Source organism: Lepus europaeus, chromosome 17 (assembly GCF_033115175.1).
Source record: "Lepus europaeus isolate LE1 chromosome 17, mLepTim1.pri, whole genome shotgun sequence".
NCBI classification, from domain to species: domain Eukaryota; kingdom Metazoa; phylum Chordata; class Mammalia; order Lagomorpha; family Leporidae; genus Lepus; species Lepus europaeus.
The window spans coordinates 5,342,159-5,358,830 of NC_084843.1; the positions used below are offsets into that span (position 1 = coordinate 5,342,159).

Below are 16,672 nucleotides of genomic sequence, written 5' to 3' on the forward strand. Positions count from 1 at the left end.
TGTACGCCGAAACACGAGAAACCAGCAGGAAGCACCACGGGTGTCCTTCTTAGGGGAGTGGCCGTGTAAGTCGGTCACACGAAGGAATGTCGCAGAGTGGAGTGTAGCTGCTCACAGCCATGTGTGTGAACCGAGAGAGGAACTGAGAGAGAGAGAGAGGCATCTTCCATCTACTGGCTCACTCCCCAAATACCTTGGATGATCCAGACCAAGCCAGAAACCCAAAACTCCATCCGGGTCTCCCACGTGGGCAACATGGAGCCACGTACTTGGGCCATCACCTGCCTTCCCAGGTGCAATAGCGGGAAGCTGGATCAGAAGTGCAGAGTAGCCTGGACTTACAGGCCATAGCTCCATGCGTTCACAGCACCCACCCCTACAAGCACAGACTGCAAAATCAGATCCAGTAAAGGAAGCTGATGAAGCTATACTGGAAACCAAGAGAAAGAGCAACAGGAAGCAGGGGAAAGAATTAGTGAGTTAGGGGTCGGAGAATAGTACGGGTTTAGTGAGTTAGGGGTCGGAGAATAGTACGGGTTGAACGCATTTCCTTCCCCCAAAAGTGTTTGTTGAAGTCCCAACCCTCAGTACCTGGGAATGCGGCTGTGTTTGGAGATGGAGCTCTTAAACAGGTCATTGGGGTAGGGTGAGGTCGCGTGGGTGAGGCTGGGTCCGTGACGCAGTGCTTCCTGGCAGGAGACAGGATCCGTCACCTACCCCCGCAACATGGCAGCACTGCGTCCCTCCAACTCACATGAACTTCCCTTGTGGGTTTTGTTTCGTTTGGACTAATTCCTTTACTGTTGAATATTTGGAATTCATAAGTCATTTTATCTTAAAGTGCAACATGTGGGTAGTTTGTTCTCAGCATAGCCAAAACCCTATATTATAAAATAAATTTTAAAAAAGGCTCTCGAAACCCGGAATTACCGGGTTTCTCGGCTGGGAGGCAGCCGTCTGGAGACCAAGGAGAGAGGCCTTGGAAGGAACCAGACCTGCCAATGTTTGATGTTGGCGGGAACTGAGAGGCAACACACGCCTGTTTTCCAAGCTGCCCCACCTGTGGCGTGGCTGGCAGCCCCGGCACACTAACACAGGCATCTGTGATCCTGACAGTGCTCTGCCTTTGCAGTGTGAGGGAATAATTCTATCATTGCTTTGATGGACTCTCTTGGATGTACTTTCCCCAGTTAAAAAAACAGAAGTATAATTACTGCCAGGCATTTAATTGATTTATTTAGCAAGTATTCAACAGAAGATGCAGTTTTAGTAGGGTAATCAATATGTCATTTTCTAAAAAAAATATATTATTTATTTGAAAGAGGACAGAGAGAGGATACTATGCTTCCATCTGCTGGTTCAGTCCCCAAATGGCCACAGTGGCCAGGGCTGGGCCAGGCAGAGCCGGAAGCTTCGTCTGAGTCTCCCAAAAGGGTGGCAGAGGCCCACGCATTTGCGCCATCTTATGCTGCTTCCCAAGGCCTAGAGGAAGCTGGATCGGAAGTGGAGCAGCCAGGACGTGAACTGGTGCCCATAGGGGATGCCGGCATTGCACAGTAGCTTTGCCCACTGTGCCATAAGGATCGCTCCTTTCTGTCATTTTTAAGAAAAGGAATGCTACATTTTTCCAGTATTGATTTGTTTTCAACCAATGGGTAACCCTCCACAGAAAGTGGACTGAACACGTGCCTTTAAACTAAGCACTGTAAAACTCTGTGGTTTTTAAATTAAACAGCTCTCCCTCTCCACTCATTCCTCTTACACCACTCACATCTCAACTAAAAGAGACAAACCGGGTCCTCTCACCTCCCTGGAGGAAAACCCTTGCTTTGGAAAGAATCTGACATTGGAAAGTTTCAACAGCTCTGTAGTTACTACTGGAACTGATACAAATGCGAGTGTCTAAGCTAGCTTAGTTCTTTGGAGAGATGCAAACTGCAAGTGATTTCTTTTTAATAGCAAATTTGATTTCAGGATTTATTGATAATATTTGCTGGTAGCTTCAACAAACAGAATTGTCACTAAAATGCTCAGTGCTTTATACTCAAACATGGTTACACAGTGCGTTACATATACATATGGTGTTTGGACATATTTTGACAGAATACTGAAACATATTTTGGTTTTAATAGTTTATTGTAAACGCAATTAAATCTTTTCCAAGATATTAATAAGTACACATCACAAACTCTGGGGAGAGCGTTATGTAAGTGTTGATAATTAAAATCCAAGTGCCAGAGAGTACAAGCAAAACTAGGCACAGGTCCCCATGACAGACCCACCAGCCAATGCGGGCTCCTAAAAAGCCCCTCCGTGTGCTGTGTTGGAAAGAAGTAATATGATTTTAAGGGTGCAACTAAGAGTATCGATTTTAAAATTTCAGCAGACAGAAATCCATACAATTCTTAGACATACCGGACAGCCTCAAAATATGTTAAGAAGTGTGTTTGCATTGCCTTTTGAGAAAATGAATCCATAAAATACAAGCGCTATTTAACCCCAGAAAATACACACAAATATTTTGCACGTGTGGAGATTCAGCAGTTTCACTCTGAAGCTTAAGGAACTGTTTAAAACATAGCCTCGGCCTGTGCTGTGGCTCACTTGGCTAATCCTCTGCCTGTGGTGCCAGCACCCCGGGTTCTAGTCCCAGCTGCTCCTCTTCCAGTCCAGCTCTCGGTGGCCCGGGAGTGCAGTGGAGGATGACCCAAGTGCTGGGTTCCCTGCACCCGCATTGGAGACCAGGAAGAAGCAGCTGGCTCCTGGCTTCGGATGGGCGCAGCCCTGGCTGTGGCAGCCATTAGCGGGGTGAACCAACGGAAGGAAGTCCTTTCTCTCTGTCTCTCTCTTTCTCACTAACTCTGTCAAAAAGAAAAAGGAAAAAAAAAAACACCACACAGCCTCCATCAATAACTCGAGGGAGCCCCGTCCAGGCGTGTTCTCCGCTGCAGAGGCCTGCTGTCAAGTAGCAGGTGGTGCTGGAGCCTGGACTCCCTGCCCCCAACCGCCCCCTCCGGTGATGCTGGGGCAGAGCACTAGGGAACGTATGCTCCACTGTGGCCTGAGAACTCACGTGATAGTGACTTGCTGTGGGTTTTGTTTCTATTTGTTTCATTTGACTAAGTATTTCAGTGTTGCATATTGGGAATTCATAATCCCTTTAATCTTTTTTAAAAGATATATTCATTTGGCAGAGTTACAGAGAGAGAGAATGAGAGGCAGAGGCAGAGAGAGGGTCTTCCATCTGCTGCTTCACTCCCCAGTTGGCGGCAATGGCCAGAGCTGCGCCCATCCGAAGCCAGGAGCCAGGAGCTTCTTCCAGGTCTCCCACGCGGGTGCAGGAGCCTAAGTACTTGGGCCATCTTCTACTGCTTTCCCCGGGCCATATCAGAGAGCTGGATCAGAAGTGGAGCAGCCAAGACTTGAGCCAGCGCCCATATGGGATGCCGGCACTGCAGGCTGCGGCTTTACCGGCTGTGCCACAGCGCTGCCCTAATCCATTTTATCTTACAGTGCAGTTTATACATAGCATAGCCAAAACCCTATGTTGTGTAAAAAAAAAAAAAAAAGGTTCTTGTACACCCAAGTTGAAGTTGCCACGGTGCCTTTCAGCTACTGGGAATGTGGGAAACCGCCTATAAACTATTGTTGTCAAGGCTCTTAGGCAACGTAATTGACAAAGCAAAGGCAGACAAAGCCATGTGGGTGGTGGCGTCCCAACAGGGCTGTCACCCGCAGTACTTGTGTGCTGTGTGTGGTAGAAACCAGGTGCCCATCCCCCGGGGTGCCCTCATCTCCCTCCACTTTTCTCCCTTCCAGCCACCAAGAAGCCTTAACGGATACAACCGCCTGCAATGGGGGTCTGGCCCTTTCTCTAGGGGACCTCACCATTAAGCATGAGCCCCTCCTCTTCTCACACCGGCCAGGACAGCCGTGCCCATGAAACCAGCATGGATGGGGGCTGACCCGGTGCCTGCATGGGCTGGGTCCACTCGCCTGGGTTCTGTCAGATTGCAAACACAGTGCTGGGTGCCTGCGTGGGCTGGGTCCCTCGTCTGGGTGCCTGTGTGGGCTGGGTCCCTCGTCTGGGTGCCTGTGTGGGCTGGGTCCCTCGTTTGGGTGCCTGCGTGGGCTGGGTCCCTCGTCTGGGTGCCTGCGTGGGCTGGGTCCCTCGTCTGGGTGCCTGCATGGGCTGGGTCCACTCTCCTGGTGCCGTCAGATTGCAAACACAGTGCTGCTTGTTTCGAGACACCCGGGAAGACACTTCCATTCTCTCAGGAAGTAATGCGCAAGGACTATGTGAGTGCCCAGTTGGAGCCAAACACGAGGGAGGGAGATTTGAGCGTCAGTCACCCGGCATCACTGAGGGTACAGGAAGGGAGAGGAGAGGAGAGGGTCTTCAGAGAGCAAGCCGGGGATGGCGAGCACAGGTTGTCATGGTAAGGACTCCAAGCCACTGGACTCTAAGCATCACATCTGATCAGCTGCTTTAGAGGGGACAGAACCCGGGTAGGGTTGGGAGTCTAAGGACCCTGTGGCAGTGGCTCCTTCTCCAGTCAGGGTTAGAAACTCGGGGTTCTGGGGCAGAGAGAGCACAGGTGTCTGCTTCCCACTGGCAGCTGGGCACACGGGCGCTGCTTCCTGGGCCCCACAGGAGGGGTGTTCCCTGCCTGGGGGAGAGAGAACAGGCTGATGCAGCTGTTTGCCCTAGTCGTTGATTGATTCCTCTATTGATTGAGCTTCTCTTACTCTCCTGGTGCCCCTAGGACATCAGGAACAAGCAGACTCCCAACAGCGTCCTCAGTTGTTCCATGTGGCCAGGATGCCCTCCTCACAGGGAAGACGAGGCCAGGAGAAGCAGCACCTGGGGGAGGAGGGGGAGCTTTCTTGGAGTGTGATGAGGCTTTCTCAAGTGATTGGCAGGATTGGGAAGAACACATCCTAGGTAGAGAACAGCGCAAAGGCTCGGAGCTGCTGCAAAAGCTTGGTGTGTAAGAGCAGCCGGCAAGGCCAGGTGCGCTACAGCCAGACGAGCAAGGGGAGAGCAACAGAGGAGAGCGTGGCAGCAGGGGAGGGCCGAGCTGTAGGGACCGGATCCCATCCGCCATGTCCAAGACCCTGCATCTTGTTATTGGTGCGGTGGGATCCTGGACAGCCTCAGTTTAAGAAGAAGTGGGTTGGCCAGGCTGTGCGTGAAAGACATCCTTTTACTGTTACTAGAGACCGACCTGCAGGAGGGCAGGGGAAGGTATGAGCGACTCGGACTGGAAGGGGTGTCCAGTCGTCCAGATGAGAGACCGCTGTGGGGTGAGCTAGGCTGGGATGGAGAGAGGTGAGCCTGGACCAGAGGCCTCGTACCTTGGTGGGAAACTCGACTGGATGTTTTTGTGGATCCGATGGAGTTGATGAGGGAGAAGGAGGCTTGGCGGGTGGCTGCACATCTGGGACGTGAGCAGGTGGGCGAGGAAGGGACCCCTTATGGAGGCAAAGAAGATGAAGGAGGGAGTGGGTGGGGCTGAGGGTGACGAGGGATCAAGAAGGGTGCCAAGGAGAGCAGCACATGGCCGTGATGGTGCCACGTGGGAAGGTGTCGTGTGTCCCCGCCCCTGCCCTGGTCTTCTGCGCTTGGAGTCTCTGCTCCCCAGAATGGGCACTCCTCTCTGCCGAGCAGGCCCCCAGAGCACATCCAGATGTTGGCAAGGCAAAGCAAGCTGTTTTCCGACTGACTTTCCTTGTTTATCTTTCAGAACCATCCAGAAGTGTTGACTGTTCGCATACAACTGGCAAGCAAAGAACTGATCGTAAACCTGGAAAGAAACGAGTAAGTGTTCGTTCCTGCTTAGGGCACGTGGGAGAAACTTCCGATGGCAGGGACTGCAGCGTGCTGTGTCATCTGTGTTGGCATCTGCAGAAATAGAGCTGAGTGCATGGATCTGCAGCCCAGATTTGGAGTTGGGGCTGGAGTTATCCACTGGAAAAATAAAGAATGTTATCGCTCCAAGAAAGAACTTGATAACTCAGCAGGTTTCTTTTTTGTTGTTGTTTGTTTTTTCATAGTCCTGCTGTTTCTTTTTGTCAGAGCCTGATTTTTCGAGGAGAGAATTGAATCATCTGTTCTGTCCAAATAGCGGTGTTCCATAGTTAATTGACTTTCAACAATTCCTGGGTTATATAAGAGGAAATGACTTCAAATGGATAGAAGTTCTTTCTCCTTGAGAAATACCAAGAGTTCATTTTACCTTTCGAAGCTTGTCTCCAGTGGTGTAGACTATTTATCTTTTTATTTTAAAATGTGGCCCCTTTTGGGAAAAATAGCATAAATTTTTAGACAGTGGTCTCACATTTTCTTTTTCTGGAGGATGTAGGTGTTGGGGCAATGCTTTGTGTGCCTTCCTGCGTGTGCCTGAAGGCGGGAGTGGAAGTGACTGGCCTCCGTGCCATTCCTTACGTTCAGGTGATCGCATGGAGGCTGCAAACCCCGAGCCCCTCGTGTCCTGTCCGCCAGTGGCAGAGCTGCGCTGCTGTGCGTGGCGCTGTCCATCGGCTCCCGAGTGCTGCTGGACGAGCTGCACCTGCTCGTCACTCGTCTCTAAGATGCCGATCTTGTTGGACTGACGGCTGAGACAGGCAGCCTCGGTGGCTTGAGTCCCACCACGACGAGGAGTCAGAAACCTGGCTCTGTGTCTCCGCGTGCGCACGTCTCCCTTGCTTCGGCACGTGGGCTGGAGGGGCTAGGGCAGTCAGACCAGGGGGATCGGCAGCAGCCAGTCCCGGCATTTGGAATCTGTGGCACAGCATATTGCAACTCAGTCCTCCCAGGATCCCTGGGTGCTGGATGTCCTTGGATGTCAAGGTTCTCAGGTGCTCGAGTCTCTTTTGTGAGGTGGCGTGGTGTCGCCCAGAACCGCGCCCCCCTCCTGTCTGCTTTCAATCGTCTCTGGATGACTTGCAGTACCTCCCACGGGTGACTGCTCTGTAGGTCGCTACTAGACGCTGTCGTTCGAGGAATCTTGCCAAGGGAAAACCTGTGCGTGTTCAGTACAGATGACGATCCTTAAAAACAAGTCATCTCGGTACACGGCTGGCTGAATCCACAGGTGTGAAAGCTGTGGGTGCGGAGCGCCCGGGGGCCCCAGAGCCTGGCTGTCTCTAATGTGCTTTGTCCTCACCAGTAAGCGAGCAAAAGCCTGGTTAGCAGGACACGAGTACTAGGCCTTTGGCTTTCCCTGCGACTGGATCTTAACACCAAGGTCCAGGCACCTTTATTGGGAACAAGGCTCTGAGCAGGAAGGTGTGTTTCACTTCAGATGTTTTGCTTAGGAAAGAAAACGGTGTCCTGGTCCTGCCCTCCCCTGCACCAGAGAACAGGGTGGGACACCTCACTTTCTGTCCCTGGCTCTGTCTGGCGCTGAAACTCCCCCAGTGGAGGAAACTGAGTGTTGCCTAAGAGACGGGAAGGAGAAAAGCTTGCTGTGGGCTGTGCTTCCCCAGCGGGGCTCTGCGGATTGGCAGCTGGACTGGGGCGTGGGCGGCCACGGCTCCAGGCTGCTGCAGGATCCCGCTGGGTGGCGGGAGGGGGCTGGTGTTCTGACCGTGGGTCAAAGGGCAGGGGTAGACTTAATGAAAGCCTTGTGCTATTTGTTTTTATTATAAAAGGAGTTCGGCTTGTGCAGAAAAGTGAGCGCTGGAGAGAAATAAAGAGCAAAGGTCCCAGCGTCCGGGTTCGGATCGCAGGCGCCGCCCTGCTTGCCGATTTGTGTCTGCTGATAGGAGCTGGGTTGTTTGGCTATGGATAAGGCTCTGCTTTCTCCTCTTAGTGACGTTGAGTCTGTGACCTTTTACTTCCGACCTCATTTGGTTCACGGTGGGACACACTTTCCCACGGGGAATTAATGACGTGCTGCCCATCTGGGTCTCTGAGTCTGTGGGTGGGGGAGTGGCCCTGTGCAAGGTTTCCTCTGAAAATGCCTTCCATGCCTGCAGACGGTAGGACACACACTGACAGCTAGACGCTGGCCAGTTAGGAGAAGACAGCCCTGTAAGAGGTGCCACCATTCGCTTCCTTCCCCTGGGCCCTCGTAAGATAATCTCAAAATGGGAGAGTGAAAATGTAAGGCCACCTCTTCTCATGTCATCTCTCTTCCCAACCTGTCAAGCTATATTTTAGAACATTCATAGAGTATTTAATATAGTCCTATGATAGTCCTGCGCTTGATTTTAATTAGGCTGCTTGTATCGATTTTAGAGAATCTATTTTGCTAAACTCAACATATTGGTGAAGAGAGCCCCCAATATTACTATTTTTATAATGTATTTCCCTCCCAAATTTAAATATAACAGTTTGTTGAAAGAGGTTTCGTCTCTTCTAAATGGCTGTGAGTTGGAGACGATGAGTACGGAGGCATCCACACCTTGCTAAGTGGAGTGAGATGCTTGTACTTCAGAGCTTTCACTGCAGAAGGTGATCGGTCATCCGGAGTGTACTGGAATTCCTAATTTGCATCGCCTTTGACGCCGTAGATGCGACACTGGGAGTTTGTCCAGAGGAATCTCTGAGGAGACAGAGATGGAGCCGTCAGCGAGGCTGCCGTTCAGCAGTCGTCCAGGAAGGGGCCTGCGAATCGGAAGCCAGCTGCTGGTGGCCTCCTGCAGCCGCTCCAGGCTGGGAACCGGCCCTCTTCTGGGGATGTTCACTTCTGAGTATTTTACCTAAAAGTACAGGATCAGCGACTGAAACAATAATATGGCTCAGCTGTGAAAGTGCGGTCAGCATGATGGGAACCTTTACTACTGTAAAAAATTCATGGCGTAATCAATGCAGAGAGCATGCTATAAAGTTGTTTACATGACATTCAACTTTTATTTTAAAATTATGCACATGGCCTGCGTCTCTGAGTAGGAAGAGCGAGGGAGATATTTGCTGCGTTGGCTCAGTGTTTTACTACAAAAACATAACATTTTAAAAATCTGGGTGAAAGGCATTTTATTTTGAGGGGCAAAAAGCTGCTGTAAAAACTTGATAATAGTTGAAAGGAATGTTAAAGTATTTATGACGAGAAGAAAAGGGGAAAGACCTATAAAAGGGTGGGAAAAAATCCTCTCGTTGATGTTGAGTCTTTCAATGTCCAGGAGTGTGCTTGAGTTGAAAAGTGTGGAGGGATCACAAGCGAAGGGGCCAGCGCTGTGGCACAGTGAGTAAAGCCACTGCCTGCAGTGCCGGCATCCCACGTGGGCACCAGTTCTAGTCCCAGCTGCTCCACTTCCGATCCAGCTCCTTGCCAATGAGCCTGGGAAAGCAGCAGAGGATAGCACAAGTCCCTGGACCCCTGCACCCACATCGGAGACCTGGAAGAAGCTCCTGGCTCCTGGGTTCATCCTGGTCCTGCCCTGGCTGTTGTTGCCATTTGGGGAGTAAACCAGGCGATGGAAGACCTCTCTCCCTCTCTCCCCCTCTCCCCGCCCTCCATAACTCTGGCTTTCAAAGAAATAAAACATCTTAAAAAATCAGGAACCAAGTCAAAGTGGCCATGGTCCTGAGATCCTGACAGCTGCAGCCCGCGGCCGGTGCTGACCCACCCTCCTCACAAGCTCCTCCACAGGGCACCAGTTCTTCCTGGAACTGTGCGGAGAGCTGCTTCAGGGAGTATGGTATCCCTAATTTGTACAAAGACCGGATGCTGTTCACTTAAAATCTGTGCTTGTGTAGCCGGAATTAAATATTTAAGTGCTTCCCCCCAGAAGCATTTTTCACAACGCTGCTGTCTGCCTGTGGAGCCACAGGGACCTGGGTAGTAACAGCCATCACTCTGTGGGCTCCCCAGGGGCCTGGGTGGTAACGGCCATTGCTCTGCGGGCTCCCCGTGGACTCTCAGGCCATTCTTCTAGCAGGTGCTCTTGAAACTGCATCTTTGAAAAAAATGCTTTGTGGACCAGACCGGCCAGCTCGGACGCCCATTCTTCCAGTTCAGGCTAATGGGGGACGATGGCGGCGGATCCCACTCCTTCCACTTCTTGGCCCAGTGAGCAGTCTCTTCCAGCTGCTCCATTGCTGGTGGAAGGCAGTTGCCATGAGAAGCCCAGAGCAAGCTGGACTTGTTTTTGGGGTGTCTCTGGGCTGGAACTTCGGCATTGACATCGTTCTGGAACAATTCCAGGCTTCTCTTAAGAGACCACTTCCATTAGGGTTCGTCCTAGGTTAAGAGCCGGAGCTTTCAATTGTCAGACACAGGTGTGAGCGTTTGGGAAGGCACTGACGTCGGGTCACCTCTCAGAGCAGGTGGTGGTGTCCGGCATGGGGACAGAGCCGGCGGGGAGACCAGCGTCAGCGGGCGGCTGAACGTCTCCTGAGGGTACCAATCTGCTGTCCGTGGTGCCGTGCTGCCCAGTAAGACCGAGTGCTGCTCGGGTCTTGGGCCGTGTGTGCCACCTCTGGTTGGCCCGTGTTGTGACACCGTCTCCGTGAAGACAAGCAGAGGTGTACTGAGCGCTGTTCCTGGTGGAGGGAAGCAGGCAGAACACGGCAGGGTCTGGGTTACGCAGAGCGCAACAGCGACCAAGGGGGCACTTCACGGTTGTGGTTAATTGCAAAGTCCTGTGCTTGGGCTAACAGGAAATCAACATGGCGAGTTCAGATTTGCTGTATCTTCGTGAGGGAGACCCCACAGGAGCCTGAGGTGATGTGGCTTCTAGGAGAGGTGACCGCCATCTGAGCGGGGAGCCGTGCGTCTGTGGCGGGTCCCAGCCCGGGGAGCTCATCCTTGTGCCATGCAGTGACCCTGGGTAGCCACCGCCAGAGCCTGCACCCTGTTACGGGCAGGACGTCTGAAAGCCGCCGGCCCCTTGGTTCTCGGCTCTGCCAGGGTGTTCCTTTCCTTTCCTACCACTGAGGGCCGTCCTCAAGCACAGGTGTGTGGTCTCAACCTCCTCCCCACGGTGTGGCTCCTCACAGGCTCGCCCTAAGCCCCCACCAAATGAGTGACAATGGAGAGTGGACGCGCTGGGCCAGGCTGGACGTGGGTCCCCAGGAGGGCGCAGGTCTGTGCTGTGCGGGGTGGGCGAACACTTCAAGGAGAGAAGCTGTTGGAAAGGAAACAGGTTTGTCTTTGGGTCTGTATTTGAAACCCAGCTTGGCTTCCGATCACAAAGTGGCTTAAACGTCTGTGAGCAGTCAGTGCAGAAAGACAAGGGCTCAGGACGGCCTCGGCGGTCAGGTGTGACAGCCCGCACCTCTCTCTGTGAGTCCAGGGTAGGCGGTTTTTACGCACTTACGCCCCTGTCTTCCCCGTAGCTCTTCCCGGGAACAGCTGCTCCCACTCTACACCTGTAAGTCTGGATGACAGCCGAGCATCCGGGCCACACCAGAAAGGGGGGCCGAGCGGACTTTGGTTTTTACCATCCCGATCTTCTCCAGAATTTGCCTCTGAAAGTCTTTGCTGGAGCACAGTGTGCAATCTGTCCCCCCCCCTCTTCCTGAAGAAGCCCCGCCCACCTGCCAGAGCCGGTCTCTAACCAGCTCGGTCCTCCTAGTTGTTGCCTAAAAGACCAAGGACAAAGCTACAGCTCAGAAGTTCACCTGCCTCGTCCTGTGTTTCCATCTCCCAGCTTCCTTGCTGCTGGCCACAAACCTTTATCAATGGAGTCCTTTGTTCATTCATCCAGTTACCTGGTCATTCATCCAGTTACCTGGTCATTCATCCAGTTACCTGGTCATTGTTCACAGATGTTTATTTGATACCAGACACCGTGGTGGTCAACACTGGGCGGGGGAATGGTGAATGAGAGCTTAGCCGAGGAGCCCAGCACCCAACAGAGCATCACGCAACTGGTGACTGCCCAGTGCCAGGGAGGGCGAGCAGGGGACCTTCGCCAGGTGTGGGGTAGGAAGGTACTTAGGAAGCGGCATTTAAGCTGTGCAGGAAGAGGGGTGAGCCGGGTAAAAAAGGCAGAGAGAGGGTGGGGAGTTGGAGAGAGAGCAGAGAGCAGGTGTGGGTCCCCAGGGAGGAGGACGGGGCTTCTCGGAGGCTGGGAAGGTGGCCATGCCAGGGAGCAAGGAGAGTGGTGGCCACAAGATAGACAGGGGAAGGCGGGCCGTGCACCATCCTTGTGTACCGTGACAAGGATTTTGCTGTTTCTTCCCTGGAGGGCAGTGGGCACCGTGGGAGGAAAGCCCCCCATCAGGGAGCCCCCAGGGAAGACTGAGCTTTCTCAAGACCATTCTGGCTGCACGTGAGGACCTGAACTCAGGATGCCTTTGCTGGGGAAGACCACCCTGCTCAAGACTGTGCCCCTCTCGCTCGGGTTTGAATGTGGTGTCCTTGGGTGGGCTCCTAACCTTTCAGAGACTCTGAAAAGAGCATCCGATGTGGAAGTGGATGTCAACATCTCGGCCCGTCCCTCGCAATCCCTCGCTCCTGGCGCCACAGCCTGGTGGCTTTCTGATGGACGTCCTGCCACGGCCCTGGGGTTCCTGTCCCCAAACCGCTTCCCACATGGACGGCAATGGTTCTCCTGCTCCTTTCCAGGTGGTCTCTGGCTGCTGGGTGCACAGCCAGTGCCGTTTCTGTGGTTGTCATCACTCTGTCCCCGCCCCCGTGGTGTGGCCAGGCTGATGTGCAGGTGCTGTGGTGGCTGGTGTGTTGTGGCAGGTCTCCTCCTGTATCCCCAGCAGGAAGGCCACAGTGTGTCTGGGTGACATGCTAGAACTGTTCATTGGTCACTTAAGACTTAACTCTCTGGAGAGCTTAAAACTTTAGCATAGTTTTAACAAGTTCGTAAGCACAGGTTCTGATAGATCTCTATATTAAAATGCCGCATGAAACCAAAAACTTAGAGTTGTTTCAGAAATGTTAACCCAAAACTTGCTATCCTCAGTGGAATCCAAACATCTGCCTGTGATTGGTCATGCCTCCTAATGTGCTGGGGAGAAGAAACCTCACCTTGCTAGTTACAGCTTTGTCTTCTTGATTAAGATTCCACACTGTGTTAGAGGTGGTGGAGAGCTGTAGTGTAATTTTCTTTACCAAGAGTCCATGTTCCCCTGCATTCCTCCTGGGCTCTATCGAGTACTTCAATAGAACTTGCACACTTATGTCCCTAGCACACTGTGCATAACAGCCGAAGGATGAGAGCATCCAGGTGTCCATCAGCAGATGGGAAGATGGACACAGTGTGCTTATACCTGCAAGGAAATGCGTATTCCTGGCGCTGGCACTGTGGCACAGCAGGTTAAGCCTCCACCTGCAGCACCAGCATTCCATATGGGCGCCAGCTCGAGTCCCTGCTACTCTACTTTTGACCCAACTCCCTGCTAACGCGCCTGGGAAAACAGTGGAAGATGGCCCACGTGCTTGGGCTCCTGTACCCATGTGGTAGACCAAGAAGAAGCTCCTGGCTCCTGGCTTCAGATCGGCACAGCTCCAGCATTGTGGCCATTTGGGGAGTGAAGCAGTGGATGGGAGACCTTTCTCTTTCTGTCTCTCCCTCTCTCCAACTCTGCCTCTCAAATAAGTAAATCTTAAAGAAAATGTGTATTTCTCCGCCTTGACCAGGAAGGGAAGCTGACACGTGCTACAGCGTGGATGGCTCTTGAATGTGTTATAAAAGACAGACATCAAGCACAAAAGGACAAATGCTGTGGGGTCACACAGAGTAGTCAGATTCGCAGGGCTGGCTGCCGGGGATGCGGGGCGTTGGACAACAGGGCAATGTTTAATGGGGACAGGATTTCTGCCTGGGAAGATGACGATACTTGGAATTTGGATGGTGATGATGATCATGTGAGTGTACTTAGTGCCACTGAGGTATACCTTTATCAGTGGCTAAAATTATAAATGTTACGTACATCTTACCATGAGTTTTTAACAGCTAGGTTCTTGGTGTGTTATTATTGGGCAAAAGGAAGGCACCCTCGTTATATTCTTTCAGGAGCTCACATGATGTAGAATAGAAGGTGGCCAGTGGCTTATTCTGGATCTTTGTTTCTTAATTCTGGGAGACTCATTCCCAGGTAATGAATATGGCTGCATGGCTGTAGCCAGGATGGCACTCACAGGAGCTAATAGGATGTTCCTTGATGCCCGGTTCTGAGAGCCTGCCCCCTTCTTTCCGGAGCTGCTTCCATGGCCCCCGCGTAGAATAGGATGATTGACAGTGACAGGACTCCGAGCTGGTGCCAGACAGGGGAGGAGGCAGGTCAGTTCCTCCCCCAAGTGGACAGAACAGTTTAGACCTCTCTCCAGGTCGTCAGGAGGGCGAATGGCCGTGGGATTTACAGCGCTTGGCACCACGCTGGCATTTAGGGAGTGCTGGCACCATGCTGTCACTTGGGGAGAACTTGGGTGCTGCGCTGTCATCTAGGACTTGACCATTGTTCTCTGTCCCCTTCTTCTCCCTGTGCCGCCTCTCTTCATAGGAACAGGGATCGTGGCCGTGGTTCTCGGCTGTACTGCCGCTGCCTCCAGCTCCCGTGGCTCCCGCTATCCCTGGGCCCTGGCCCTGCTTCCTCCACTCAACCTTCTCCCCCTCGCTCCCTGCCATGGTCAGCCTGGGCCCCCAGTCCCTGCCCCACCTCACCTGCACTTGCTGCTCTTCTCACCTGATGGTTGCCCAGCCCCATTCTCTGCCCCAGCAGGAGAGCTACAAGTCCCCTGAGTGCTGTGGTTCAGGTGGGCCAGGAGATGCTATGTGATCCCCTGGACCTCTGTGGCTTGGGGACTGGATACGGAGTAGAGGACTGGGGTGCAATGGTTAATGTGCCTGGACCCTTTGTCCGTGTGCAGCAAAACTAACACACGGTTGCCAGCCTCTCCCACCCCCAGGCGGGCATCCTGTTTCATCTACAAATTCCTACCTATTTATTGCTAAAATAAATGATTTTCTATTGTACCCCCACATGAATAACAACAAAATATCAACCCACTATCCATGTCTCATAGAGTCCCCGTCTGTTCTTGGCAGGTGGATTGATTGGATCAGGCTGTAAACATGGCCCCTGGGTTGTATCTGTTGCCTGTATCTCTTAAGTCTCTGTTAATGCATTGATTCTCTGTCCCTCTTTTTAACACTTGCACAAGAAATCTTCCAGTCCTTGCAAGACCATTTGCAAATGAAACCAGACAGCTTTCCTGGTACGGTTTCCATGCTCTGCTCTCTGACTGTGTCCCCATGGTGCCGTCTAGCCCATGCCTGTGGCCCCTGTGTTTCGGTTCACTGGCAGTAAGGTCTGTGGACTTCTTCAGATTGGCAGGACAATGGCACAAGCAGTGCCTGACCATAGCAGGTGTTCCGTGCCCTCTGATCGTCTCATTGGTGCTGTCAAGTTGAGTGTGTTCAGGGGTCAGCGGTCACTTCATTACACAGCTCCACCTGAGCCTTCACTGGCTCGAGTCAGCAGCCATTAGCAATCAATCCCAGATCTGTTCTTTCTTTGGGTCATGCAAAAGACTAATGTTCTAAATGCCATTATTCCTTCTTCATTTATTAACTGGAACACTTTTTAGATTTTTTTAAATATTTAATTTATTTATTTGAAAGGCATTGTTGGAGAGAGAAAGAGAGAGAGAGAGAGAGAGAGAGAGAGAGAGAGAGAGAGATATCTTCCATCCACTGGTTCACTCCCAAATGGCTACAATGGCCAGGGCTGGGCCAGGCTGAAGCCGGGAGCCCAGACCTTCTTCCAGGTCTCGTATGTGGGTGCAGGGGCCCAACCACTTGGGCCATCCACTACTGCTTTCCCAGGCACTTTATCAGCGAGCTGGATCAGTGGTGCAGTAGCTGGGATTTGAACTGGCACCCATATGGTGGCTTTACCCATTGCTTCACAGTGCCGGCCCCATCTGGGACAGTGCTATAGAGAAGAACTTCTCCCCATCAACAGCTGGCTACTCTGAAGCATGAGATAAAAGGCAGGATAAGTTCTTTCAGGGCCACCCTGCTCACCACTCTGCCTTTGCTAGTGGGTGGTCCCTTATACCCCAAGGTCCGCACCCCACACCCGGTGGTTCACTCCGCCTGTGTTGGGCACCCACATGCGTGCCAGGTTCTGTGGGTCTGAGCTACACCAGAGAGCAGGGAAGAGTCTGACTATGAAACTGCTGTGCAGACGGCACCCAAGAGCATCCCTACATCCCCCGTGGAGGTAGATCCACAGGGGTGAGGACGGGGATGTGCGAGCTGGCTCAACAGCAAGTGACAGAAGTTGTCCCCTGGAAGCAGGTGACTCGGCCATGAAGGCTTCCAAACCCAGCGGTCTGGGAGGTGACTGAGGTGCGGAGAGGAAAACAACATGCAGCCGCTGATCTAGAAACGTTCACTCCTTTCTTCTCAGCGCTGGTGGTCTTTGCTGTGGGACAGGTGGGTGCAACACAAGCAGAGAAGAAGAGCTGCTTTATTTTCCCGGGATTTTCTTCCTGCGAAAGTCGTGTGGGCAGACACAAGACGCAGGGCCCACCCCTGCTGCAGCAGCCTTAGCTGGGGGCAGGTCACTCCCACCGAGCTCCTGCCGGGGCCATCTGAGGTCTCCTCTTTGATTTCAACTGCACTAGAGATTGAATGGGCCCCTCTCATGGTTTGCCTTGCAAGTCCGACAGGCTGGCATGGAGGTACCCTTTGAGCTGTGGTGGGAGCCGAGCAACACCCACTGGACAATTCACCATGTCACCAAAATTCACTAGGG

General features: G+C 52.6%; 1 protein-coding gene across 1 annotated transcript in view; it reads left to right on the forward strand.

Annotated features, from left to right (window-relative positions):
- Positions 1 to 16,672, forward strand: part of ADAM12 (ADAM metallopeptidase domain 12) — a 319,392-nt gene that overhangs the window by 84,996 nt on the left and 217,724 nt on the right. The window contains exon 3 of the mRNA XM_062215166.1: positions 5,748 to 5,821. Coding sequence (XP_062071150.1) covers positions 5,748 to 5,821 — 74 coding nt within the window. The remainder of the gene's footprint in view (positions 1 to 5,747; positions 5,822 to 16,672) is intronic.